This window comes from Maniola hyperantus, chromosome 20 (assembly GCF_902806685.2).
Source record: "Maniola hyperantus chromosome 20, iAphHyp1.2, whole genome shotgun sequence".
Taxonomy (NCBI): Eukaryota; Metazoa; Arthropoda; class Insecta; order Lepidoptera; family Nymphalidae; genus Maniola; species Maniola hyperantus.
Window position 1 is genome coordinate 6,571,520 of NC_048555.1, and position 27,878 is coordinate 6,599,397.

The following is a 27,878-nucleotide window of genomic DNA, read 5'->3' on the forward strand; positions in this document are numbered from 1 at the left end:
GGCTAATTCCTTTGTACACAATCTCTAAACTAAACTAAAATATCACGTCTAAATCTATTGCTATCCCTTTCATAATGTTGCTTGCGGAAAAGGAAAGCACTAGATTTAGACCTGTTAATTTAGTTTAGTTTAGAGATTGTGTACTAGAGAATCGGCCCCATTATCGTCTTATAATATAGATACTTCTATTTACGTATCAAATTCGTAACAAACAAACAAAAAAGTATTACAAATATATTTTGATTTTCTGCATGGAAAAATGCCACAGCATTTTTTCCATGCAGAAAATAAATAGAATTCAGTATTCATCCAATAAAATTCAATCATCCAAGTGTGATATCTATATAAAAGGATAAGGTGACTGACTGACTGACTGGTATATCAACGCACAGCTCAAACTACTTGGACGGATCGGGCTGAAATTTGGCATGCAGATAGTTATTCTGTCGTAGACATCCGCTAAGAAATTCAGTATTCATTCAAAATCCAATCATCCAAGTGTGATGTATCATGTTGATTCAAAATCGCGTCAATGTATAAAAATACCAACAGTAAGTCTTAAAACTAGTGAGGCTGGCCAAATATCACCTGCATATCGGAATGCACGCGACAACCAGAAGCAGGTATAAAAGCCATCGCTATTTGGCGCTACTGTTCCGTTTTAACTTGGTGACTTTGAAACTATTCTGCGGTGTTACGGTGTTGCTGGAGTCGTGGACTGAGTTCTGTGACTGTGAGGACTTGTTCCCTAAATACCATCCGCACATTCTTTTGACCGCGTCCTCCCAACGCGCTATTATCTTTTCGTAAGATTTCGTCACCTTCGGTCGCGGCGAAAACACTGTGCCCACTTTGCGGAGCGATTTTAGTTCATCCTTTGATTTGAATATACCTGAAATTTAGAAATATGTCACAATTATTTTGAGGATCAATAGATCGTTTAATATGGATTTAATTTTATCGATAGTTATATTATAAAGAGGGAAGATTTATTTGTTTGTAATTGATAAACTCTTGAAACTACTGTACCGACTTTTATAATTCTACAGCGCATATCAACCAATCACCACAAGGTAAAAGCCACGCCTCGTCTTAAAGTCAACTATCGCTTAATTGAAGTCAATAACCTCACATATTTGAAGTCAATAATCTCACATCATTGAAGTCAATAATCTCACATAATTAAAGTCGATAATCTCACCTAATTGAGGCCAATAATCTCACCTAATTGAAGTCAATAATCTCACCTAATTGAAGTCCGACGATATGAGCGCAGCCTAGTGAAGACATTTCCACCTGCACCGGCCGCTCCACCTTCAGCCCGGTCAGATCCGCTATCAACTGCACCACGAAATCGTTGTTTGAGACACCACCGTCTAATCTGTAACAATACCAGTACAAAGGCTTGTGAGCAATATAATTCGAGCGTTGAAACACTTCAACAAAGTAAAATAGATCTTAATAGCCTCTGTTTAGAGCTCAAATTTGTCTATACATTGCACAACCAGCGCTCTAAGCGGAAACCGATGGTATTGAATTTTTGACTTTAAACCAAGGAATTTTAGATTCATTTTACTTTGACGTTTCGACTTCCAAATTCTATCAACGTTGGTGAAATGTAAAATCTCATACTAAGTATACAGGCTGGTTGACTCGTCACTACAGATCAACGCCATCTGCAAGGCAACATCAGGTCAAACGGCTATTTGTACCGTCGACTATCTATGAACCTCAATTCATTGTCAAGCGCCTATACTCCACGACCGCCGCACCAGGACTCTATCAGATGTTGCAGTCCTGTGAACCCAAGGGAATACATAATGTATTGATGCCCCGATATGATTAACAACCGGGAGCGTGTAGAAGGAAGAACAATTTGCCTAATCTTGCGAAAGATGTATGTGGTCTCAGCCTGCACGCAAGTGGTACAGCATGCGTGGTGCGGAAGGCCAGCGATTCCAGCACGGTGCGCACAAGGTGCGCCTTCGTCGTCGACGGCTTCGTGCTAGAAGCAAGAACAATTTACCTGATAGTGCTGAAGTTGTATGTGGTCTCAGCCTGCACGCAAGTGTACAGCTGCGCGGTGCGGAAGGCCAGCGACTCCAGCACGGCACGCACTAGGTGTGCCTTCGTCGTTGATGGCTTCATGCCCAGAAAACCCGATGCCGCCGTGAAGTCGTTGTAAGGAGGCTGCGACAGAAACAAGAAGATAACAAGTCAACATTAAGACATTTTTCAAAAAAGGGTAAAATACCCTATTAAGGCCCAGTAGCATAAGGACCGATAAACTGATTAAGTTAAATTTTGTAATATTGTCTCTTTTTGGCAAGATTTTTTTTTAGAAAAGGAGATTTGCATCCCGGAAATTGACATAAAGCCGCGTTTTGACGGTAAGAGCGCGTTCGGACCGATACGGATACGAGTAGTCATCCGAGTGCATCCGAGTGCGACTCGGTCCGAACGCGCTCGTACCGTCAAAACGCGGCTTAAGCAACTTTTTATCCCAGAAAATCAAAGGAGGTGGGTTTAGGTTTTTGAAAATCTCGTGGTAACTCCACGAGATTTTCAAAAACCTAAACCCACGCGAACGAAGTTGTGGGCATCAGCTAGTAATAAATGAAAAAAGTTATTAATTGAAACGAACCCCCAAACCGCTGAACGCAGGTATAAAGAAGACACCGTCGGAGTCCGGAACTGACATCGCGATCTCCGCTGTATCTTGAGGATTGTCGAACAAGCCTGCAAAAGGACACTAACATTTAACAGTTTGATACCAATCCTACCTTTTTAGGGACCCGCAGTAAACAAGAAACCTTTTTAGGGTTCCGTACCTCAAAAGGAAAAACGGAACCCTTATCTTAGATCACTTTGTTGTCTGTCTGTCTGTCAAGAAACCTACAGGGTACTTCCCGTTGACCTAGAATCATGAAATTTGGCAGGTAGGTAGGTCTTGCTGCTAAAGAAGGTTTGCGAGCCCATCGTGAGCGTCGTTTAAACTGGTATAAATTAGTAACCTCGTACGAAAAAGTTCAAAAAGATGGTCGAATAATTTAAATTAATCCCTGAATCGCCATCGCCAAATAAAGGCTTGATACAAATCCTACCTTCTTTATGTTAGAGATGAATTACAAAAGTATGAGAAAATTTAGAAATTCTTACCTATATTCTGGGCCCATTGAATGATACTGGCGGTATCATTGTTAGCGCCTTCAGCCGAGAACACCAATTCATCCCCAAGCCTCCACCCCACTACGGGGTAGAGGCCCGACACAGACGCGTGAGGCGACCTCCCAGTGTTGATATTGAAGAAGGTCCCAGTGCCCATAGTCAGCTTTATATCACCGATGTTGAAACAACACGAGCCCCACATTGAAGCTGTTTGGTCTGCTATCTGGAAATAAATTAAATGTTATTTCTATCTAGAAGATTCCCATAAGGCGTTTATGTGAGACGGTTCCTGACAATAATTTCCATACTTCTCTACATAGTAAGTAGTCGTAAGTCAGAGTAAGAGTAAGTCGGAGTTCCCACGGGATTTTTTAAAAACCTTAATCCAAGCGGACAAACTCGCGGGTGTCATCTAGTCTATATATATAAAAGGAAAAGCCGACTGACTGATCTATCAACGCACAGCTCAATCTACTGGACGGATCGGGCTGAAATTTACCATGCAGATAGCTATTATGAATTAGATACTAGATATCCGGTAAGAAAAGCTTTTTGAAAATTCTAAAATAGGGGTTTGGGTCTACGCGGACGAAGTCGCGGGGATAAGCTAGTTAGATGTATAACAATAACTCACACAACTTCGAATGGGTATCGCTATAAGTGCTCGCCCGCTGTATCGACAACTTTCGGCAAAGCACCCATCGGGATCTCAAACAAGGACATGGCCCAACCCGCCCACTGCACCGTGAAGGGGTCGAAGAATCCGGTCGCTGATGCTGACAATACATCTAACATGTGGATTTTGCGAGGACTTTTGGTCCTAGAAAATCAAAGAGTTTCTACAGGATTCTTCAAAAACCTAAATCCACACGGACGAAGTCACGGGTATCATCTAGTTAAATATACAGCAATAACTCACACAACTTCGAATGGGTATCGCATGCCCCCAAATCTCGGGGGAGGTACTAGTGAAGTGCTCGCCCGCTGTATCGACAACTTTCGGCAAAGCACCCATCGGGATCTCAAACAGGGACATGGCCCAACCCGCCCACTGCATTGTGAAGGGGTCGAAGAATCCGGTCGCTGATGCTGACGATACATCTGACATGTGGATTTTGCTGCCTGAAATATTTAACTACATATTCATTTGATAGCAATCTTATTTGTTTATTTTAAATCAGAACATAGTGACCAGAAAAGACAATGTAATGAATTTTTAAAAAACCCCACAAAAATTTATATCTATAGGATTAAAATAATTAAACATATCTTAGGATTAAAAAAATTGTCAAACAGTTTAACCGATTTTGATGAAAATTGGTACAGAGTTAGCTTACATCCCGGGGACGGACATAGGCTACTTTAATTTGGTATAAAGGTAGCTTGCGTTCCGGAAATCGACATTTACTTTTCATCCCGGAAAATCGCCTTGCCTTGCCTTGAAGTCGCAGAAGAGATGGTAAATCAATTATTATTAATCCCTAAATTGACCTCACATATCGTAAGGTCAATGTGACTGCGAGGTTGCAGGGAGATAATAAAATACCAAGCTAGTTATAAAATTTAAAAATCCTCAACGCAGTCATTACCCATTCATTATACCTTATCCATTATCCATATAATATTAAAAATGCGAAAGTGTGTTTGTTTGTAAGTTTGACCTTCAATTGCGTCGCAATGGAAGACAGATCGGCAATTTTTTTTTTTAATAATTTTAGCGAGCAAGCGAGCAGGCGGGTCACCTGATGTTAAGTGATTACCGCCGCCCATGAACATTTGCAGCACCAGAGGAGCCGCTGATGCGTTGCCGGCCTTTTAGGAATTTGTTGCCCTTGAATAACCCCATGTTATAATCTAGTGGGAACACCGCCGATGGGAGTTGGTTCCACAGTTGGTATTGGCATGATGCTTTTCATGAATATAGTTAAAGACCTGGAGAGTAACATAGGCTACTTTTTCCCGGAAAATAAAAGAGTTCCTAAATGTGTTTGTTTGTAGGTTTGTCCTTCAATCCCCTCGCAATGAAGCAACAGATCAGCATGTTTTTTGTATGGATATATAATCAAAGACCTAGAGAGTGGTGTAGGCTACTTTTTCTCAGGAAAATAAGAGTTTCTAAATCCATGTGGCTGAAGTCGCGGGCATCAGCTAGTTCACCATAAGTCGCATGCAAATTGCTAATAAAACACATTACATTGAATTTAACGATTATTTATTAAAATTGCTTGTCATAAAGTTGTAAAGTTGTTATGCATGTACAGTTTGCGACAAGTCGAGATGGCAATCGGGGTATGAGGCGGGAGAACGCCTCGCACATCCGCACGTCACCCCCGCTCGCCCACATCGGGTTAGCGAGGGAAGGGTGCGGGGCGTTCCCACCACGATTGCCATCTCGACTTGTCGCATACTTTACCTACCTGTCATTTTATATAATAGCCACGTGTCCAAGGTTCCGAACATAGCGTCATTGTTTTGAACTGCCGACTTGAACTCCTGTATATTGTGTAGAGCCCAGTTCAGTCTCACTGTAGTCTGAAATTAATACAACAGGGTGTTTTAAGAGCTTTTTATTATTTCGATTTGTTTGTATGTTGGGCTTCTTCCAATTGACCCATTAAGTTGAAATTTTGCAGACAGTGCTGTATGAATATGGATGACAATAGATAATTATTATGGTACCATTGAGCGTCTGTGATGATTTTGCAGCGTAAATCTAAATATATAAAAGGAAAAAGGAGCCCTGCTATTCCCGATTACGGTAAGGTGGTGGGGAGCGGGTGGATGAGGAAGGCTGAGGACCGTGTTTGGTGGCGTGCTCTTGGAAAGGCCTATGTCCAGCAGTGGACGCAAACAGGCTGATGGATTGGATTGGAAAAGGAAAAGGTGAGTGACTGACTGACTGCCTGACTGATCTATCAACGCACAGCTAAAACTACTGTACGGATCGGGCTGAAATTTGGCATGCATATAGCTATTATGGCGTAGGCATCCGCTAAAAATGGATTTTGAGAATTCAACCCCTAAGGAGGTGAAATAGGGGTTTGAAATTTGTGTAGTCCACGCGGACGAAGTCACGAGCATAAGCTAGTTTGCCATAAAATTTACAAAAGTATTATTTTTAACAAGTCACTTATATTAACTCATTAAATTACAAAAAAAACTTCTATACAACACTTTAGGTCTACCTATCCAAGTATCCAGGTACATACCTACATGCTTTTGCATAATACATTATGACCAAATAGTATTTTTGTTAGATACATAGACGTATGTAACAAAAATACTATTTGATAAATAATAAAAATAATTAAATATTAGCATATTATACGTCGAGGTCAGGTAATGTAAATGACTTCGTCCAGAGTAAAAAAATGAGTAAATTCCTTTCGGTCAAATGTATGTAAATAGAAGTGTATAAAAAAGTGTATAATGCCTATTGACTATTCTATATTTGTATAATGTTCTGGATTTTTTTTGTATATTCCTAACAAATACAGTGCGTAGCCGGACACATTAAATATTTAAAAAGGTTGCGAGTTCAATTCCTAAACCAAGAACATTATTTAAAAGGAGGGTATTGTTCTCAATTCAATGTGTATTCGTTTTTGTACCCCACTAAGTATTTCTGTTTCCCAGTAAGGTATTCCTACTAAGAAAGGATATTCAGAAACTCTTCAATTCACGCGGGCGAAGTCGCGGGAAAAACTGCAGGTAAGAAAACACTATGAACGTTGTTGTAGTTCAGAGGTTTTTATTTTTACAAGCTTATGCCCGCGACTTAGTCCGCGTGAACTACACAAATTTCAAACCCCTATTTTACCCCTTAGAGGATGAATATTCAAAAATTCTTAGCCGTTGTCGACGTTATAATAGCTATCTGCATGCTAAATTTCAGCTCAATCCGTTCAGTAGTTTGAGCTGTGCGTTGATAGATCAGTCAGTCAGTCACCTTTTCCTTTTATAAATGATTTTTTTAGAAATCTTCTTTAGAAATTATCCATACTAATTTTATAAATGCCAAAGTGTGTCTGTCTGTCTGTCTGTCTGCTAGCTGTTCACGGCCCAACCATTCAACCGATTTTGATGAAATTTGGTACAGAGTTAGCTTATATCCCGGGGAAGGACATAGGCTACTTTTTAGCCCGGAAATTTGGTATAAAGGTAGCTTGCGTCCCGGAAATCGGCAATTACTTTTCATCCCGGAAAATTGAAGAGTTCCCACGGGATTTCAAAAAACTTAATACCACGCGAACGAAGTCACGGGCATCATCTAGTTGGTCATATATCTATATGATAGGTACAGAAAAGGAGGTAGGTTAATTTTTGAAGCCAGTTTTTAAAAGAATGTAATAGAATAATTCACAGCGAAGGAAAACATCGTGACGAGAGTAGAAACCTGTATAATTAAACGAAGCAAACTGCAGTAATCGCGTGACGAAGCCCCATTAATGCACGATAACATGAATGTGAAGCCCGTTTTTTTTTAACGTAGTACTAGATATTTGTGCACCTTCATTGTAATTTGATTCAAGATTTTCGATCTGAAAAACTCAATTGCATACAAAAACTTAATCTTAATATATAAAAGGAAAAGGTGACTGACTGACTGCTCTATCAACGCATGGCTCAAACTACTGGACGGTTCGGGCTGAAATTTGCCATGCAGATAGCTATTATGACGTAGGCATCCGCTAAGAAAGAATTTTTAAAAATTCAAACCCTAAGGGAGTGAAATAGGGGTTTGAAAGTGTAGTCCATGCGGATGATGTCGCGAGCATAAGCTAGTCGAAATAATATAACTGCATGAAGTCTTTCTAGGTTCACTTTAGAATTAAAAATTAGTAGTCTAGGGTCATCACAATATCTCGAAAATGTTGGTAGATTTCGAGTATTCGAGTAACTAGCTGGTATAACGTTTAAAACTTTACGATTTAAGTTCTAAACTATGTTATGACCAAGTATGATATTAATAAAATACTCATACTCTAATTTTTATGCAACCATGTTGATGTGTTTATTTCATAAACAAATATCACTCCTTTGTTTATTAAATTGGCAAAATCGGTTTTGCTATTTTTGATTATAAAGGTCTTCGCACATTACACAGTTTCTACGCTGACTCTACTGCGACTCGAGTCTCGACTCACAGTAAATTAGGCATAGAAATGTGTGCTATAAATATTGGGTTCCTTACGGTGGAATTTTCAACATCAACGTGTGTAGGTAATTTCAGTTTACGCGACGACACGCGTGGACTACGCATGGTGCACTCATCGTACATTTTTTCAAATAAATATTTAAATATCCACTGTAGAGAACACGATATAAAGCTCACATTTCCATGCTTTAGTACTGTGAGTTGAGTTGCAGTGGAGTCAGCGTCGAGTCTGCGTAATGTCACAGTTTATGATGGTTACGGAACTTACTTACGGAACGGCCTCAACATCAGTGGCAGGCATCAAATTATTCTACATTCGACGTTAGGTAGGCAATGAATCGCCTATTTTTCTTTGATTTCTTATCACCCATGCCCATAGCCTAATATTTGACATATCGTCGATTCATGGTCAAACTGAGAGTTCACTCTAGTTCACTCTGGTAATGTGCCAAGGCCTTTATTGTAACAAAATTGACAAAGTAAGCAGCACAACCATGTAAACAGAGGATATGTTATTATTAGGTACGCTGTACGTTATTTTTTACGTAAGATTATTTTAAGACAAAAAAACAGGTTTATGTTTTTGTCTTTAGCTACCTGCTGACATTGAATCAGCTTTTGTATTCCAATTAATTACCTTGATTTGTAGTAAAACACTATAATATTTTTTGGGTATTTCAAAAGAATAATGTGGCAGTCTACCAATCGGCATATGGCCAGCGTGGTAGACTATGGCCAAAACCCTTCTCATTCTGAGAGGAGGCCCGTGCTCTGTAGTGAGCCGGCGGATGGGCTGATCATGATGCTGTGGCAGTGGGCTAGTCATCATCATGATCGACCCATCGTTGGCCTTCTTCTGAGGATGGGGCTTCTCTCGGAATGAAGAGGGTTTAGGCCATAGGCTGCTACGCTGGCTCAGAGCGGATCGGCAGAATTACACACCTTTGAGAATATTATGGAGAACTCTCAGACATGCCGGTTTTTTCACGATGTTTTCCTTCATCGTTAAAGCAAATAATATTTAACTGCTTAAAACGCACATGACTCCGGAAAGTAAGAGGTGCACGCTCGGGATCGAACCCCCGACCTGCCGAATAGAAGGTCGACGTCTGAATTCTAAGTTAGTTGCGACAGTGCATTTCAACCTATCACGCTGGTTAAGCAATGTTGACCCACATCTGTAACTGGATGGGTGACCGACTTTGGAGATCCCAATTCAGCCTTTACCTTTCCTCTGCGTGCCCTGAAAAGTACGTCTGTCAGCATAGGCATCGGTCCCGTTATTATCTGATACAAAGATTCTCATATGAAATTATTATACTCTTCAAATTGTATGTAGAAGAACCTTGGATCTCACCATAAAATACGGTATTTGCCAACTAGTCAAATCAGTAACTTTTTATCAAACGTCAAATAACGCGCGCTTAGTATGCGAGCTTCTATAAAATACCGGTGTGTGACGTCACAATCATTTGACGTGCTTTTTTAGTTTTTGATAGTTTTGATGTAGTCAAATACCCAATTAAGTTGCTAAAAACACTTACCATTATTGGAAATGGTCACCACTTGGTACTTATGACCCTTAGGGAGAGATTTTAAACGTAATTTTTATAATTACATACCTGATTATTTGTAAATTTCAGCACACTTCCAGCTCTGAATCTCTTGCTCCTTGATAGCATGTATAGCACATATGAGCCCACTTTGATGAGCTGCAATGAAGCTACACTTCAAAAAAACGTCTACAATCTACATATTATATTAAACACTAGCTGATGCCCGCGACTTCGTTCGCGTGGATTTAGGTTTTTAAAAATACCGTGGAAACTCTTTGATTTTCCGGGATAAAAAGTAGCCTATGTCACTTTCCAGGTCTTTATCTAGACCCATGCAAAAACACGTCAATCCATTGCACCCGTTGCGACGTGATTGAAGGACAAACCAACAAACCAATTAACTAACAAACAAACACACGTTCGCATTAGTACCCCTATTATAAATGCGAAAGTGTGTTTGTTTGTTGGTTTATTGATTTGTTGGTAAAAGTAATACATACTTTTATGTAGAAAAAAAGAACTATTACCCTCCAAATATAAGAATCATTCCACTGTTTCACTAAATTATCAGCCCTTAAATCTTTCCACGTGATAAACCTATGAAAAGGTTTCCCAGTTTGTCGTGACCATGTTATAAACGTGCTCCGCTGTGTTGATATTCCCATGGCTGTAATCTGACCCGCCGACAGTTTCGCATCTAATATAAGAGAGAGTATAATATTATATTTAAGTAAAGTGATATTTTTAGGGTTCGTACCTCAAAAGGAGAAAAGGAACCCTTATAGGATCACTTCGTTGTCTGTCTGTTGTGTCTGTCAAGAAACCTGCAGGGTAGGTACTTCCCGTTGACCAAGAATCATGAAATTTGGCAGGTAGGTAGGTCTTATAGCAGACGTAATGGGAAAAATCTGAAAACTGTGAATTTGTGGTGACATCAGATGTACAAAAAATTAGTTTTTTTGATTTTTTGTGCAAAATGTCGAAAAAATAAATATAATGTTTTTTAAAATAAATAATATGTAGTAATAATATGATTCTGCTTAACAAAATGTTAATTACAGAAATAAATATGTTTATTTCTTAATTTAACGTGTTTTTAATTAAACATATTTTGCCCTACTCTTATTCAAAAAGATCTATTTAATCTAAAAAATACTTTAGAACTGGATAAACCTTTTTTTCTTAATCCACAGTATGACCTTTCTGGTGTAAAATAGTTAGTGAGAAAAATCTTGATTCTGTTTGCAGACATTGCGCTTTTCTAGGGACTTCCACATGTGACAGTCTTGCGCCACCTGAATCTAGCGGCTCCCTGTAACTTGTTTGATGTGTTCTGTCCACCTAGTGGGGATTTGCCAATGCTGTGCTGATGATACACAAATCAACGCTAACTTTTTCTCACAAACTTACTTTTTAATGCTGTGTCCACAACACCCACAATAGACTTCCATAGTTCATCTGGGTCAATTTCCACATAACCAGGTTTGGGATAATGAAGCACAACCTAAAACAATTCAAAAGTATGTCTCATATTATAGATAAATAAATATTAACCCATATTATAAATGCGCAAGTGTTTTTTTTTGTTGGTTTGTTCAATCGCGCTGCAACGGAGCAACCGATCAGCTTTGATTTTTTGAAAAATCAAAAAGTTCCCACAGGATTTTTAAAAATCAAAATCCACATGGACAAAGTCGCGAGCGTCAGCTAGTATAGTATAATAATATTATCCTTTTGACCGAATTTCGGTCAACTGAATGGCAACTAGCCAGTTAAAAAGTGATATTATAGTGTGCAATGTGTGCGTTATCAGGGGATAGAGAGGGCTCTTGCCTCGCTCTAATCCCTCACTTTCTTAGTCTGATGGAATAATAATCCGACATACAGGAGAGAGATCTAGGGCAGAATCAACGGATTTATGTGCTTTCCGAAGCACAGAGGCACACACCGCTAGCTTCCTAACTCTGGTTTGCTACTGAGAATAATTTGTTAACATTACCCCATTAACATTTTTTTTTACCGAGACTCAAACCTAGGGCCTCATGATTGGTAGCCTATTAAGCAAGCCCTTCGGCCAATGAGCTAGTCAAAATAAATTAAAAACACTTAACTCATAGTATAATTTTACTAGGAAGGCATTAGTTAGATACCTATTTATTCAAGCATATACTAGTTAAAAGATGGCTTATTTAATATACTATTATTAAATTAAAACACCTGATCAACCGCCTTGCCCACTATTTCAGTTCTTGAATTGTATATAACTGAGCGAATGGTTGTAGTACCAATATCCAACGTTAGTATGTATTTTTCTTCCATATTGTAAATAGTAAACACAGTCCCGACTCGCATGAAAACTGCAATTACACTGCTGCAGCTCTTTTATTACCAAACATTGTTAAAATAGGCAGCATGAATAATTTTGAGATTTTATACAAGGCAAGGTTTCAATGTATAGTCCGTAAAAATCATAAATCACGCGCCATTTTAACTCTATGGGCTGGGTCTACTCAGGTCTACTACACAGGGTCTACTACATAGAGATGTCATTTGTCAATTTCTTGTTTTCTTGTCAAAAGTGTCAAAAAGTATTAGGGAGGAAATAGGGTGGCTAGGTAATCAATCGATTTATGCGAAAATCGATTTTTAGATGTAAGATCATCAGTTTTTAATGCAAAAGATGTATTTTCTTTAACTATTAGCTGTAGGTAACAACAGATTGAGTTAATGGCTTTTCTTGGTTTAATATTTAACATCAGTTTATACGGTTAACGTGGGATGGAATTTAATTTCGGCTATGAAATAAAATCGATCGTTTAGAGAAAGTATGGACTTCTCTAAGAACGTAAATAATTAAGGATGCGTTCAGAAATAAATATTTTAATGCGACTTTGTTTGACAAATTTTATATTTTTGAAGACGCCAGCTTACGTGGTTGAATCGTATTTAGCAGTGCAACATGCACTGGTGTTTGATGACCCAAACAAAATGTGACAAACCTTCTTGACCGTTTACGGTCATTTTACGGAGCCTTTTAGATCTGCGCAGCAAGGGCTCGGATCATCAGTGCACAAGAGCTCTAACAACTCTGTGTTTTGTGTTTATCTGTAATACTATTCCGATTTTTATTTTTTCGTAATGGTAATTGGTAACATTGAGTTTCTTGCTGTCAAGGCAGGCGCGTTTTGGTTCTATGAGTGCAGAAGATTGTGATGTAAAAAGAGAAGAATAAATGTTTGTTGACCATCATGGCGAATCCTAGGAAATTTAGTGAAAAAATAGCCCTCCACAATCAAAAACAGGCTGAGGAAACAGCCGCCTTTGAAAAAATTATGCGTGAAGTTTCCGACGCAACCAATAAGGTATGTCGCGGCTTGCCTATTTACTCAGGCACTCGTTTCTGGCCGTCAAATGTGCTCGCCGACGTAAACAATAATCATTTCAATATGCCTATTGCGCCTTAATTACTGACTGAATATTAATCTCTTACGAATAAGTAACTATAATGTTTCCGCGTATTCAGTTCCTGTAACAAATTAACAACTGTCATTGTCGAAATTGTTTTATTATTGTGTATCCTTTGAACGCTCCAAACAACAACGAGATTAAGAATATGATCAATTGAAGGTTACTGTTCATAAATGATATAATATTTGTTCTAAGCACCCATTATCATCAAATATTTCATTCACAATGTAGGCTTTAGATGTGCAGCGTTTGAGTTGGTTCAAGTAACTAATGTTTTATAACTGCCTATTCTATTGCATTTTGCTATGTGTTTATCTGTATAAAACGCATAACCAATGTCTTGTAATTATAATTACTTAATTTGCATGATTTAACAAAGGTTTATGCAATTAAAATAATTATGTCTGCTGATATATAACTAATGAATTAGTTTTTTTTTTTAATGTTGTATATTTACAGGTTTTTAATTTATGATTTTGTTCTGAAATTACACAGATTCCGTTTGAAAACTATATCAAATGTTAAAAAATCATATTAGGTACCAACTACCTATGTAGGTTCAATTTAGCATGGACAAAAAAGATATTACTTAAATCAAATTTAAGTCTTAAGTCACTGAAAGAAAGTGGTTACAGGTGAATACTAGTAGTCGTCGTGCAAAAGTCAAACCCCCTGAAACTGAGATCATTGAGATCTTAGTGCCAACACAACAAAGCCTGGGAACATTCCGAAGTGGCTCACTGCCTAATGTCGCAGCACCCCAGCCCACAACCACAGAGCCAGAAGCCATTAAGGTTCCACATTTCGGACTCTGCTTGTTAACTTCCCTATATTCTTTGCGTGACCCTGCTATATATTTTTGTTTATAGTAGTGGAGCATAGAATATTTTTGTAATGCTAGATTAGTAGTGATTGTTTTCTTTCTGTCATCATTTTTGTCTAAAGTGGCCTTTAGATTTTGTTCTATATATAGAAACTAGAATAGAAAGTTTTTGTTAAAGTAAGTCTTTACAAACACAAAATGTTTTTTTTAAAATAGTGATAGTGAGCAAACAAGCAGGCAGGTCACCTGATGTTAAGTGATTACTGCCGCCCATGAACATTTGCAGCACCAGAGGAACCGCCGAAGCGTTTCCGGCCTTTTAGGGATTTGTTGGTCTGCCCCTTGAATTTCATTTGATTCATAGTAGATGTAAAAAAAATATAATATATAATTTTCCTAGATTTCTAGACATGTTACATATTTTTCCTTGTAGAGCAGTGCTTTAGTAATTTACTGTAATTATTTATTTAAAATTCTGCTGTTGATAAATTGCTCCAACCTTAGTATTGTAGCAGGAATAGCCTGTTTTGTTTTTTGTAGAATACCATTAATTTCTACTGTCTGTCTGGCCAGGGATAAATCTTGCGAAATTCCGCGAGCGAAAAAACGCGCGCGGAATTCGGTTCCTCTGTGCCATATTGAAATATTAGGAGAGCGCCGTATTTGAGCGGGCATAACGACGTCCGCATGCGATTTCCACCCGTTTGCAACTCAGCCCGGTTGGCGAAGACATTTAGCATACCGAATAATGTTGGAGGTGGCACTGCGTCTTGTCTGCGCAGATAATGTCGTGCTCCTCATGGCGCGCTTATATGCTGGGTAAACTTCGGCTAATGTCTTCTTTTATCGCATCATAAAATTAGAGCAGAATTCGGTGCACGTTTTTCACCTTGCGAAATTCCGCTATTTGTAACATATTGCAAAACTAGATCATGCCTGCGACTTCGTACACGTGGATTTAGGTTGTTTAAAAATCCCGTGGAAACTGTTAGATTTTCCGGGACAAAAACTAGGGTATATCCATCCCAGGGGTGCAAGCTATCTCTGTACCAAATTTTGTCAGAATCGGTAACGTATGGGTTGTGAAAAGCTCGTAGCAGACAGACAGAGTTTCACATTTATAATATTAGTGTAATATAGTGATAGTATGAATTTGGACGATAGTATCTGCGCGGATAATACGCTGAAGAAAATTTTCACGCGCGTTTTTCCGCTAGATTTGTCCCTAGCTTTAACTGTTATTAATTTACATAATTTTGTATTGTTGGTCATTTATACACCTAGACTAGACAAGAACAGCGCCACGTATTTTATGTTTCTTCTACCTGTGTCCGTTATAGATTTTGAAACCATTCAACCGATGTGCCCCAAACCGGTTTCATTAGAAAGGCAATAATGCGAAGATGGTTTTAGATAACTAAAAAAAAAGATTCCGACGAATTGAGAACCTCCTCCTTTTTTGAAGTCGGTTAACAATTCATTAGGCACATTCTTTTTTAGTGTAGTAGCACACGCCGGGTTTCCGCTACTGTATGATAAATTGACTAGCTTATGCTCGCGACTTCGTCCACGTGGACTACGCAAATTTCAAACTCCTGTTTTACCCCTTTAGGGGTTGAGTTTTTAAAAATCTTTTCTTAGCGGACTTGTACGTCATAATAGTTATCTGCATGCCAAACAGCACGATCCGTCCAGTAGTTTGAGCTGTGCGTTGGTAGATCAATCAGTCAGTCAGTCAGTCAGTCAGTCAGTCAGTCAGTCAGTCAGTCAGTCAGTCAGCTTATCCTTTTATATCTTTATATAAGAGTTGACACAATATAAGCATGCTTGCTGTAGAGAGCAAAAACATTGCCTTCATTACTTGAACGAAACTAATTTTAAAGACCCTTATTTGCTGATGTGCTATAGGGTTTTTCTATTATAAGCTATATCTAAGGGTCCATTCAGACAAACCACATCCACAACAAAGCGATAAAATGTAGCTGTCACAAAATTGTAATAAAAAGAGTAGTCCATCCAAATGTAGCAGATTATGCTGTCGCGTTCAACGGTTGACACCAACATGTGGTCAATACTGACCACTTCGCGGCCACAAGTCCCAACGCAACCACTAGCAAAACATAGCGATCTCAAGACCATTCTAAGTACTTTATGGCTTCGTCAGCGTAACTTCAGCCAAGCTATTCCAACTAGACCACTCACACACGACCACGACGACAGCCTGGCGACATTTTTTCCGCTGTGGTGTGGTCCATCTGAATAGACACTAACCTAGTCAAGCTTTAGTGATGTGTTAAATTTATCAGTAATTAATTGAGAATTCAGAGTGATTTATTGTACATAAGTCATTCTCTTATTTTATCCTGTTACTTATCTTTCTAAGAATATTTGCTCTGTATGAACGAGGTAACATTATTATACAAAAACATTTTTAGGAAATAGCTACATGTTATTATATAAGAACTGTGATGGTTATAGTATGCAAAGTTATTTTTAGTATAATACTGTTAAGGTTTGAACACACACAACGCACAACGGAAACGTGCCCAACGAGGCTGCTAGTAGTTGTCCGCTCAGCCTTGGCTGTAGTAATGAGTGTACCGATAAGCGTGTATTTGTGTGCATGTACACTCACACAAACAAAGCAAAACGAACTTTGAACATGTCTGTAATCTAAAAAACACAAAAATGTGTTTCTACCTAGCTATAGTACGCGACAGGTCGAGATGACAATCGAAGAGGGAACGCCCCGCACAACCCCCGCGCTAACCCGGTGCAGGCAAGCGCGGGTGACGGGCGGATGTGCGGGGCGTCCCCCGCTTCATAACCCGATTGGCATCTCGACCTGTCGCAGACTATACCTATGTCCGTTAATAGATTTTGAAACCATCCAACCAATGTGCCCCAAACCTTTCATTGGAAAGGCAATAATGCTAATATGTTTTTTAGGTCGGGTATCTGCTAGTACAAGATAAAGTTCAAAAACTCAACCCAACTACTATTTACTCTAAAAAAAAAAATGAGACCTCATTTATCTCCACTTTCTTTTTTTAACATGTACATGTTTGCCATATCCACCATAAAATGGAATTTTCATGACGTCATAATAACGTTAGACGTTTCCGCCGCGCGCTGTATGTGTTTCAGTCTTTAATGGATAATACACTTGGATCCACAAATTACCAAAAAAACTAGCCTGTTTTATGGGCGTCGTAGCATAACTTGACGTGGAAATGCGTCACAGTGTTCAAAAACTGTGTAACAATTACATATAATTTACTAGATACTGAATTAAATTCGCATTATTAATTGAGTTTTGCGAATAAAACAACTTTTTAATTCTCTCTTAACAGTTTGAATTTCAATGACGTAAGTTACTCCTGCTAACTTCACCCACACGCCACGTGAGTTCAAAAGAAAACTGAAAACTGAGCTAGACCACTTCATTGCTTTTGAAGTCGTAGTCGTCAAACACAAGCCTATCTTTAACGTTGAAGAAAAAGTTCACGAGGAAACCTGCCTGCAGAGTTCTCCATAATGTTCTCAAAGATGTGTGAATCCACACTTGGACTATGGTCTACTCTTCTCATTCTGAGCAGAGACCGATGTTCAATAGTGCGGCGGCGATGCGTTGATGACAATTTATTTAATTGATAGACTAGCGCCTGGCTGCAATCAAACCTGCTGACAAGTGATAATGCAGCCTAAGATGGAGTGCGCTTGCTTAGAAGATTCCTAATCACTCTTGTCTTGAAGGTATTAGAAGTAGAGTGGAAAACTGATGCTGGAAGGGTGTTCCATATGCTAGCGGTTCAAATTAGAAACAAGGAATCTGAGAAATGAAATGAGTATGAGCATTTATTGATCAAACTTTTTTACATATTATAACTTTGCAAGAAGGAGGGGGATGATAATAATGGTTCTTTTTTTGTCAACAGCCCGAGGAGACCACGCTAGCGACACAGTATGGCCTCGGTGGTAGAAGCGGGGGTGCTTCGCCCACGCCTCGGTCGCCGGGACGAGGTAGAGCATCCTCCTCCGTGGGGCCGATGCGACGGCCGGCGGACCGGAAACACGACACCAGCCCTTATGGAAGCAATGTTTACCTTAGGTAAGTACAGTATGGCCTCGGTGGTAGAAGCAGGGGTACTTATTACAGACTATATCTACTCTTTATTCAAAAGAAATTTCATATAAAAAAAGATTTTCCGGCAGGGGAAATTTGGAATTTATAATTTGGAATTTCCTCTGTTCTGGTCTGGTCTGGTCTGGTCCGGTCTGGTCCGGTGGGAGCTTCGGCCGTGGCTAGTTAATCTACCGGCAAAGTAACGTAAGGGATACGACGCCATGTAGAAACCAAGGGTTTAATAAAAACTGACATACCCTTTCCTGGTTAGCCTGCTTCGATCTTACACTGCATCATCACTTACCACCAGGTGAGATTGCAGTCAATGGCTAACTTGTATCTGAATAAAAAAAGTATAAACACCGCAAATTTCAATCCTAAGGAGGTTAAATTAGTGTTCAGTACAACGTATAGACTCATAGAGCTGGTATAGTCATAATATTTATTATTATATTTAAAAAAACCATACGTATGTTTCTTCATTCAAACAACGGATATGATCTCATTTACTCGTCCATTGCAAACCTTGCCTTAAACAGTCTGCAGTCGAGCTATTGTTAAATAAATACAGACGTAAAGGATGTAAAGAGTCTATTTAGATTTTGCTGTCGTCGTCGCAATCGATGAACATCTGCTGCTGAATATAGGTCTCTACTCTCTAGTGATCTCTAGTAGAGATTTCGTCTTGTGCCCCTTGTGTCGCATAATGTTTTTGTCTATCTAGTGTGTAATCTACGAGTAAGTCTTCGATTGCGAAGTCGCCATCTTAGCGAATCTAAATAAAAGATGCTGGAATAGCCCTTAGTCATTTATTTATTTAGTCAGATCCTTAGTCCAGAGGTAAGGAAACTGGCTGATTTGCTAGGATTTCTGATTCTCAATTGGATTCATATGTACCACAACCATTCATAGACTCCTATCCTGATATTCCGGGCCGGGGTTCGATTCTGGGCACGCAGCTCTAATTTTTCGGATTTATTGTTCATTTTAAGCAATTAAATATCACCTTGCTTTATCGGTGAAGAAATACATCGTGATTCGTGAGGATACTTGCATGCCTGAGAGTTCTCCATAATTTTCTCAAAGGTGTATAAAGTCTGCCAATCCGCACTTGGCCAGGCGTGTACTATGGTCAAACCACCTAGGTGTCTGGTGCACTTTGACCGTCCGTTATGCCAGATCTTTCTTTCCACGCACATGGAAACTGTGGAACCAACTCCCATCGGCGGTGTTCCACTTGATTACAACATGGGGGTTATTCAAGGGGCGGACCAACAAATTCTTAAAAAGCCGGCAACGCATCGGCAGTTCCTATGGTGCTGCAAATGTTCATGGGCGGCGGTAATCACTTAACATCAGGTGATCCGCCTGCTCGTTTGCTCGCTATCGAGGGTTCCGTATTACAGTGGTATTTTTTCGACATTTTGCACGATATTCAAAAACCATGATGCATAAAAATAAATAAAAATCTGTTTTAGAATGCACAGGTAAAGCCCTTTCACATGATACCCCACTTGATATAGTTATCTTAGTTCGAAAATTGAATATACTAATCATTAGTTTATGACCACAATTAAATTTTTTTGTGTGATGTAACCACAAATTCACAGTTTTCAGATTTTTCCCCTAAAGCCAGCTATAAGATCTACCTACCTGCCAAATTTCATGATTCTAGGTCAACGGGTAGTACCCTGTAGGTTTCTTGACAGACAGACAGACAGACAACAAAGTGATCCTATAAGGGTTCCGTTTTTCCTTTTGAGATACGGAACCCTCAAAAAAACCTTTCCCAATCTGAGGAGTGACCCGGGCGCAGGAGTGAGACGGCGATGAGTTGGTGATGATGATGATTGACCTGTTAGCGCCGACGATAAGAAAACCTGCATAAATATCAAAACACCTTATCTAATTCAAACAATCGTTTCACTCAATACATACATTATTTCCCCCACATATAATTTTTTAAACTCGGAAGTTAGATCAATAAAATTATTTTTCGCTTATCGCGTGCCGTGAGTAAAGGGACCGCGTTACTGATAAATCCATTGCTTTATATAATTAAAATTGTGGTAGCATTTGTTAAACTAAATAAATACTTAACTTACTATGGTACGCGATAGGATCACTTCGTTGTCTGTTTGTCTGTCTGTCAAGAAAACCTATAGGGTACTTCTCGTTGACCTAGAATCATGAGGTAGGTCTTATAACACAAAGGAATAAATCCGAAAACCGTGTATTTGTGGTTACAATACACAAAGCAAAAATGTAATGTATTAATGAACAAATAATTAATATTTTCAATTTTTAAAGTAAGATAACTAAACCATGTGGGGTACCATATAAAAGGGTTGTACCTATGTATATATTCTCAAACAGATTTTTATTTATTTTTATGCATAATAGTTTTTGATTTATCGTGCATAATGTCGAAAAAATACCCGAGTACGGAACCCTCGTTGCGCGAATCTGACTCGCACTTGACCGGTTCTTTGACGCATTATAAGAGGCATGGTTTGTGACATATTGCTAAGGCCAAAGTGTCTCAAAACAAAACCGGAATAAAGAGTAACGAATTGCTGAAGGTTAGTGATCTATCATCTGCCGACTAACAAACCGAGTATAGTCAAATAAATCGGCCATTTTTTGGGTTCCGTATCTCCTGAGAAATAAGGTATACCTTTATAGGATCACTTCGTTGTCTGTCTGTTGTGTCTATCAAGACCCCCAAGGCAATCAAAACCTATAGGGAACTTCCCGTTGACCTAGAATCATGAAAGTCGGGTAGATGTCTTATAGCACAAGGAAAGGAAAGAATTCGAATACCGTAAAGTGATTGAAAAATAAAAAGTTTTATTTCTTGTACAATGGCACGGAACCGTTCATGTGCGAGTCCGACTCGCACTTGACCGGTTTTTATATTGACCAAGAACGAAAGACATTTTCTTGATAATAATATATTGCATTTTCGCAATATATATTTTTATATGAATTAGGAAATTTCCTGAGTTTTATGGAAATTAGTCTTGAATAGGTTACGTCGCTTATAGTTTGATAGATATATCAATAAATATACAATAATATAATTTGTGTATGTAAGCTTGTTTAAATGCGATGTGTGTGTGTCATCGGCAACAAATTAATGCAGTTCTTATTATGATCCGTTCTGGGAAATCTCATTCATAAATAATTAATAAATATATTGTTCGATACGAAAACCACATACAAAGTGCTAATTTGCATTGACATTGGGTAGGCTGTTTTGAAAGTTGGCTTGAGGTGACGGTTCTTTAATGGGCTTAAATAAATCTGTTGAGTTGCGTGAAACATTCAATTTGATCATAATTATTACCGGGTTAATAAACTGTTGACTAGTTTTTTTTAAAGTACCTAGTTAACCTTCGCAAATGATTAAAGATGAACTAGTTTTTCAACTACTATGATTTGTATCAAAGTCATAACAAACTACTTTAGGTTAATCGATTTAAAAAGGTACGATAGGACTATCGCTATATAGTCAGTCAATCCGCACCGCACTGATTTTCAGATCAGGCCTTCAAGCTTATTTCATGCTACAGGATAGGTATAAATTATATTATAGTCTGGTCAAAATAAACATACAATAATTCGCAATGGGGTAAAAATGGTTACGAATGTTGGGAACATCAATATAAATCCATGGGGACTGTTCACAATTCATTTATATATTGGTGTTCCCGACATTCGTACCAATTTTTAGCCCTTTGCGAATTATTGTAACCTTGAATGTCTATTTTGACCGAACTATAATATAACTAGCTTATGCCAGCAACTTCGTCCGCCTAGTCTACACAAATTTCAAACCCCTATTTTGCCTCCTTGGGGGTGAATTATCTGCATGCTAAGTTTCAGCCCGATCCGTCCTGTAGTTTGAACTCTATATTGATAGATCAGTCACTCAGCTTTTCGTTTTATATCCCGTAGTGTGAAATAAGTTTCAAGAAAGGAGACCCGGCAATGGAAAGGGCTACTATATAATCGTAATATATAAAAATAAATCAAAGATATTTAACTGGACTTGTCCTCCGAGGCCCGAAAGGAAAGTTGTTATCTAATTACAGTGCCTACTAATAGGTACCTACTTGTCACCATATAGTCAGGTCAACTATCCATAGGTCAAGTGTAGTAAAAGTAGTGCAACTTTAATATCATTCGTACTATAAATTAGCTGTTTTGTATCCTCTATTACTCTCAAACAATCGTCTATGTTAGACCATAATTACTGAGTTATTTTTATCAAAAACTGGTTATTGTTTTGGTAAAAATATGCTATTTATGAATAAGGAACCGGCTAAACTTGCGTGAAGTTTTGGAGAGACGGACAGTCGGTTTCACCATTGACTAGGGATGTTACGGAAGTGGATAAATCGGAACCGAATTCGGCATCGGATTTTTTATTTTGGTTTGTCGGAACCAGAACCGGAACCGGAATCGAAGGCGGAGGCACAAGAGAGATCTATTAGGTAAAGGCAGGTCTAAGAAAATAAAATCACACACATTATTTTGGTTTGTCGGAACCAGAACCGGAACCGGAATCGGAGGCGGAGGCACAAGAGAGATCTGTTAGGTAAAGGCAGGTCTAAGAAAATAAAATCACACACAATATTCATCAGTTGTATTCTTTTTATCAGTTCAAAAAATTATACAGTACCTAGGTGGTATACCTACCTGGGAGTAGAAAATAAAAATTATCGAGTTTAAAATCTTAAACAGTAGGTACTAGTAGTAACGTTAAGAAGCATCCGCATATTCGACCTCCGATATAACTTCCGATTAATATTTATCGGAACCGAAATCGGAATCGATTGTGCAAAATCAATCGGAAGTTCCGAACTTTCGGAATCGGAATCGAACCTACATTACATCTCTACCATCGACTTTTGTCGACCATTATGGTCGACCAAACTAGTTAAGCTGCTTGTATATAATTTGAATTTTTGAAAAACATCAGTCGAATTTTTTACTGGTGTAGTTACTTTAATAGTATGACGATTACTCACTAAGAACTAATGCTTGCTTCACTTGACCATTCAAAAGCACTTTGTAATAATTTATTTCAATAAAATATCTATTTCTATTGCAATATTCATAATTTTGAGTACCTACCCATTACGGCACTTTAAACTCTGCCTATTTTTTTTGAGATAGGCAAAGATCAAAGTCTATACTGTCTATTTAGTCGGTGCCAGTTTTAACTATGGTGCAGGGTGTACAGCGCACGCGCACTCTATGCCTCCACAGAGCGTACCTCGCTCACAGCGTTCTCTTTAAATTAAATATTTTTGAATTAACCTAAGTAAGCCTTCCTTCCTTCCTAAAAAAAATACTTTTAGTCGTCTACCCCTCGGGTCTAAGGGAGGCGTATCGCAAGCCAAGTAAACGGGCTATTGCTTACCAACATCGTTTATAAAAACACCATTTACCTACACCAGATTTTCCGACCCCTAGTGAAAATGTAACTGTACTAGCTGATGTTTGCGACTTCTCCGCGTGGATTTAGTTGTTTAAAATCCTGTAGGAACTCTTTAATTTTCCGGGATAAAAAGTCACTCTCCAGGTCTTTAACTTAATCCATGCAAAAAATCACGTCGATCCGATCCTCTGTTACGGCGTGATTGAAGGCCAAACAAGCACACGAAAACTTTTGCCTTTGCAATAAAACCTACAGGTATGGCTAGTGAATAGTGATTGCATTTTATTCGCGCGCCTGCTGGAGGACGCCATTAGGGCATAGACGGCCATTGATTGCACCCGGGTGCTACATCGGTTAGTGCCGACCCTGTATTCAATGGTTTTTATTTGTTTGTAGCCCCCCACCGGACAGCAGTTGGAGGCGGACGAACTCGGATTCAGCGCTACACCAATCGTGCGGCGAGCAGCAGGTGGTCGCGCAGCCCCTGTCGCCGCACCACCCCTTGCATTCCCACGCCCACCCACACCTGCATCCTCATCAGAATCATCGTCGAGGTGAGGAATAGGGTATTTTAGTAGTAGGTTATTTATTTTTCTGCAAGCCACACCACACTGGCAACAGTTGACGAGTTGCTAATAGAAATATAGTAATTTTACTTCGTGGGTAAGATATAAAATAGGCATATTCTGCGCACTTTTAAAGTAGCGCCAATCGAAGATACTGTTAAAGAGACGGCTGCGGTGGTATTTATTGGTTGTGCTGTGAGACGACCCGAGAATCACATGAACAGAAGTGTAATTAATGCTATAATACTGGACCCAGACGACGCGACGGTTGATAAACGTAAATTTCAAACCCCCCATTTAATCCACTAAGGGGTGGAATTTTGAAAAATCCTTTCTTAGTGGATACCTACTCTTTATAAAGAACACCTCCTCCAAATTTCATGTTTCTAGAACCAGCGGTTTAGGCTGTGCGTTGATATATAAGTCAGTCAGTCAGGACTTTGAATTTTATATACATATACAGATTAGTAGCCGATGCTAGATCCCGATCAAAGAGTAATAAATAGAGAACGGTCGGTTACTGCAGTTATTATTTTGTTACTTTCAGGTGCAAACATCAATCTCGACGTCCTAAACATGGGAATGAACCCAACGAACCGTCCGCGATCATCGTGTGAAATACCAAGAATACCTAACAATAACAAGTAAGTGATTCATAGACTTTAGTGCAACACGTAATACAATAATGAATTAAATTCTACCAAACACTGTATGACTATCAATTGAGGTTATACGCCAAGTCTTTGAGACACATGTTACAGTCGTGTTGGACTGGGTACACACAACATGAAATAAATATAGACTTGGGCTTATAATAGGCTCAAAACTTGCATCACAATATTATATTTTTTTCTGAAATTAAGTAAACATAATAATATAAACATACGACATATAACGACAGTTTTTTTTATTTTTACCAAAAATTTGTACCAAGTGCACTTGCACACGAAGAATTCCGTACCATCGTACAAGGAATCTCAAACCAGTATGATAAAAAATCGCTTTAGTAAACTAACTATTTGGTCGTAAACACTTAATTTTTTTGTGTTTTAACCATAAATTCACGATTTTCGGATTTTTTCTTTACTCTCTATATGACATTACTGCCTGCCACATTTCATAATTCTAGGTCCACGGGAAGTATCCTGTAGGTTTTTATTTAACAGACACGACAGACATGCAGACAACAAAGTGCACGGAACCCTAAAAAGAATAAAGAATAAACAGAATTATGGTTCTAATAAACTTTGTATGTAAGAAGACGATGCCATTTTGTACGAAAAAATAACGTTTTTAGACTTTGCTATTTACTTGTTACTAGTGGCCTCATGCCATCTGTGAAGACCGTCTTCATCGATATCCATGTTTAATTTGGATAGTTTTCAATTTCGCAGCGTATACGAGAGTGGAGGGGATGGCGGGGGCGGTGGCGGCGGCGGGCTGATGAGCGGCGAGCTGCAGGTGCCGGGAGGCTCGCTGCCCGACCTCACCTCCGTGCACTTCCCCCCGCCCCACTACCTGCCGCACCGGACCTCGCCCGACTACCACCAGCCCAGATACGTACGTGTCTCCGTGTTGTAGAGTCGCAGCGGGTATGAGCTGCAGTACCGACCTCACCTCCGTGCACTTCCCCCCGCCCCACTACCTGCCGCACCGGACCTCGCCCGACTACCACCAGCCCAGATACGTACGTGCCTCCGTGTTGTAGAGTCGCAGCGGGTATGAGCTGCAGTACCGACCTCACCTCCGTGCACTTCCCCCCGCCCCACTACCTGCCGCACCGGACCTCGCCCGACTACCACCAGCCCAGATACGTACGTGCCTCCGTGTTGTAGAGTCGCAGCGGGTATGAGCTGCAGTACCGACCTCACCTCCGTGCACTTCCCCCCGCCCCACTACCTGCCGCACCGGACCTCGCCCGACTACCACCAGCCCAGATACGTACGTGTCTCCGTGTTGTAGAGTCGCAGCGGGTATGAGCTGCAGTACCGACCTCACCTCCGTGCACTTCCCCCCGCCCCACTACCTGCCGCACCGGACCTCGCCCGACTACCACCAGCCCAGATACGTACGTGTCTCCGTGTTGTAGAGTCGCAGCGGGTATGAGCTGCAGTACCGACCTCACCTCCGTGCACTTCCCCCCGCCCCACTACCTGCCGCACCGGACCTCGCCCGACTACCACCAGCCCAGATACGTACGTGTCTCCGTGTTGTAGAGTCGCAGCGGGTATGAGCTGCAGTACCGACCTCACCTCCGTGCACTTCCCCCCGCCCCACTACCTGCCGCACCGGACCTCGCCCGACTACCACCAGCCCAGATACGTACGTGTCTCCGTGTTGTAGAGTCGCAGCGGGTATGAGCTGCAGTACCGACCTCAACTCCGTGCACTTCCCCCCGCCCCACTACCTGCCGCACCGGACCTCGCCCGACTACCACCAGCCCAGATACGTACGTGTCTCCGTGTTGTAGAGTCGCAGCGGGTATGAGCTGCAGTACCGACCTCAACTCCGTGCACTTCCCCCCGCCCCACTACCTGCCGCACCGGACCTCGCCCGACTACCACCAGCCCAGATACGTACGTGCCTCCGTGTTGTAGAGTCGCAGCGGGTATGAGCTGCAGTACCGACCTCACCTCCGTGCACTTCCCCCCGCCCCACTACCTGCCGCACCGGACCTCGCCCGACTACCACCAGCCCAGATACGTACGTGTCTCCGTGTTGTAGAGTCGCAGCGGGTATGAGCTGCAGTACCGACCTCACCTCCGTGCACTTCCCCCCGCCCCACTACCTGCCGCACCGGACCTCGCCCGACTACCACCAGCCCAGATACGTACGTGCCTCCGTGTTGTAGAGTCGCAGCGGGTATGAGCTGCAGTACCGACCTCACCTCCGTGCACTTCCCCCCGCCCCACTACCTGCCGCACCGGACCTCGCCCGACTACCACCAGCCCAGATACGTACGTGCCTCCGTGTTGTAGAGTCGCAGCGGGTATGAGCTGCAGTACCGACCTCACCTCCGTGCACTTCCCCCCGCCCCACTACCTGCCGCACCGGACCTCGCCCGACTACCACCAGCCCAGATACGTACGTGTCTCCGTGTTGTAGAGTCGCAGCGGGTATGAGCTGCAGTACCGACCTCACCTCCGTGCACTTCCCCCCGCCCCACTACCTGCCGCACCGGACCTCGCCCGACTACCACCAGCCCAGATACGTACGTGCCTCCGTGTTGTAGAGTCGCAGCGGGTATGAGCTGCAGTACCGACCTCACCTCCGTGCACTTCCCCCCGCCCCACTACCTGCCGCACCGGACCTCGCCCGACTACCACCAGCCCAGATACGTACGTGCCTCCGTGTTGTAGAGTCGCAGCGGGTATGAGCTGCAGTACCGACCTCACCTCCGTGCACTTCCCCCCGCCCCACTACCTGCCGCACCGGACCTCGCCCGACTACCACCAGCCCAGATACGTACGTGCCTCCGTGTTGTAGAGTCGCAGCGGGTATGAGCTGCAGTACCGACCTCACCTTCGTGCAATTCCCCCCGCCCCACTACCTGCGGCAAAGATT

At 40.7% G+C, this 27,878-nt stretch overlaps 2 protein-coding genes across 9 annotated transcripts in view; one reads left to right on the forward strand and one right to left on the reverse strand.

Annotated features, from left to right (window-relative positions):
- On the reverse strand, positions 1-12,371 carry LOC117992102 (glycerol kinase 5). 3 transcript variants are annotated; one of them, XM_034979760.2, is made up of 11 exons: positions 12,100-12,371; positions 11,293-11,386; positions 10,410-10,579; positions 9,949-10,038; positions 5,586-5,700; positions 4,088-4,290; positions 3,160-3,391; positions 2,645-2,739; positions 2,027-2,190; positions 1,248-1,381; positions 1-892 (listed from the first exon to the last, which is right to left on the reverse strand). In XM_034979760.2, the coding sequence occupies exons 1-11, from the start codon at positions 12,232-12,234 to the stop codon at positions 639-641; spliced, it is 1,686 nt and encodes a 561-aa protein (XP_034835651.1). In that variant the 5' UTR covers positions 12,235-12,371; the 3' UTR covers positions 1-638. The 3 variants fall into 3 exon arrangements, with proteins under 3 accessions (XP_034835651.1, XP_069361312.1, XP_069361313.1); XM_069505211.1 differs by having other exon boundaries at positions 4,088-4,286; positions 5,582-5,700; XM_069505212.1 differs by lacking the exon at positions 9,949-10,038.
- Positions 12,372-12,904: 533 nt separating this feature from the next.
- Positions 12,905-27,878, forward strand: part of Crtc (CREB-regulated transcription coactivator) — a 32,267-nt gene continuing 17,293 nt past the window's right edge. Inside the window, exons 1-6 of one of the 6 annotated variants that reach the window (XM_069505303.1) lie at positions 12,905-13,244; positions 13,986-14,144; positions 18,112-18,284; positions 24,145-24,302; positions 24,862-24,958; positions 25,694-25,874. In XM_069505303.1, the coding sequence (XP_069361404.1) occupies positions 13,131-13,244; positions 13,986-14,144; positions 18,112-18,284; positions 24,145-24,302; positions 24,862-24,958; positions 25,694-25,874 (882 nt within the window). In that variant the 5' untranslated portion in view covers positions 12,905-13,130. The remainder of the gene's footprint in view (positions 13,245-13,985; positions 14,145-18,111; positions 18,285-24,144; positions 24,303-24,861; positions 24,959-25,693; positions 25,875-27,878) is intronic. The other 5 variants (XM_069505305.1, XM_069505304.1, XM_069505306.1 and 2 more) reach the window with 5 other exon arrangements.

What these genes read in the sequence shown, in the direction of transcription:
- LOC117992102 (XM_034979760.2), bottom strand. Translation starts at nt 12,234, where the DNA reads ATGCGAGTCGGGACTGTGTTTACTATTTACAATATGGAAGAAAAATAC. An exon ending in TGTGGACACAGCATTAAAAA is followed by an intron (nt 10,580 to 11,292) that starts GTAAGTTTGTGA and finishes CTCTTATATTAG; the next exon opens with ATGCGAAACTGTCGGCGGGT. An exon ending in TGAAATTTACAAATAATCAG is followed by an intron (nt 5,701 to 9,948) that starts GTATGTAATTAT and finishes TATTAATTTCAG; the next exon opens with ACTACAGTGAGACTGAACTG.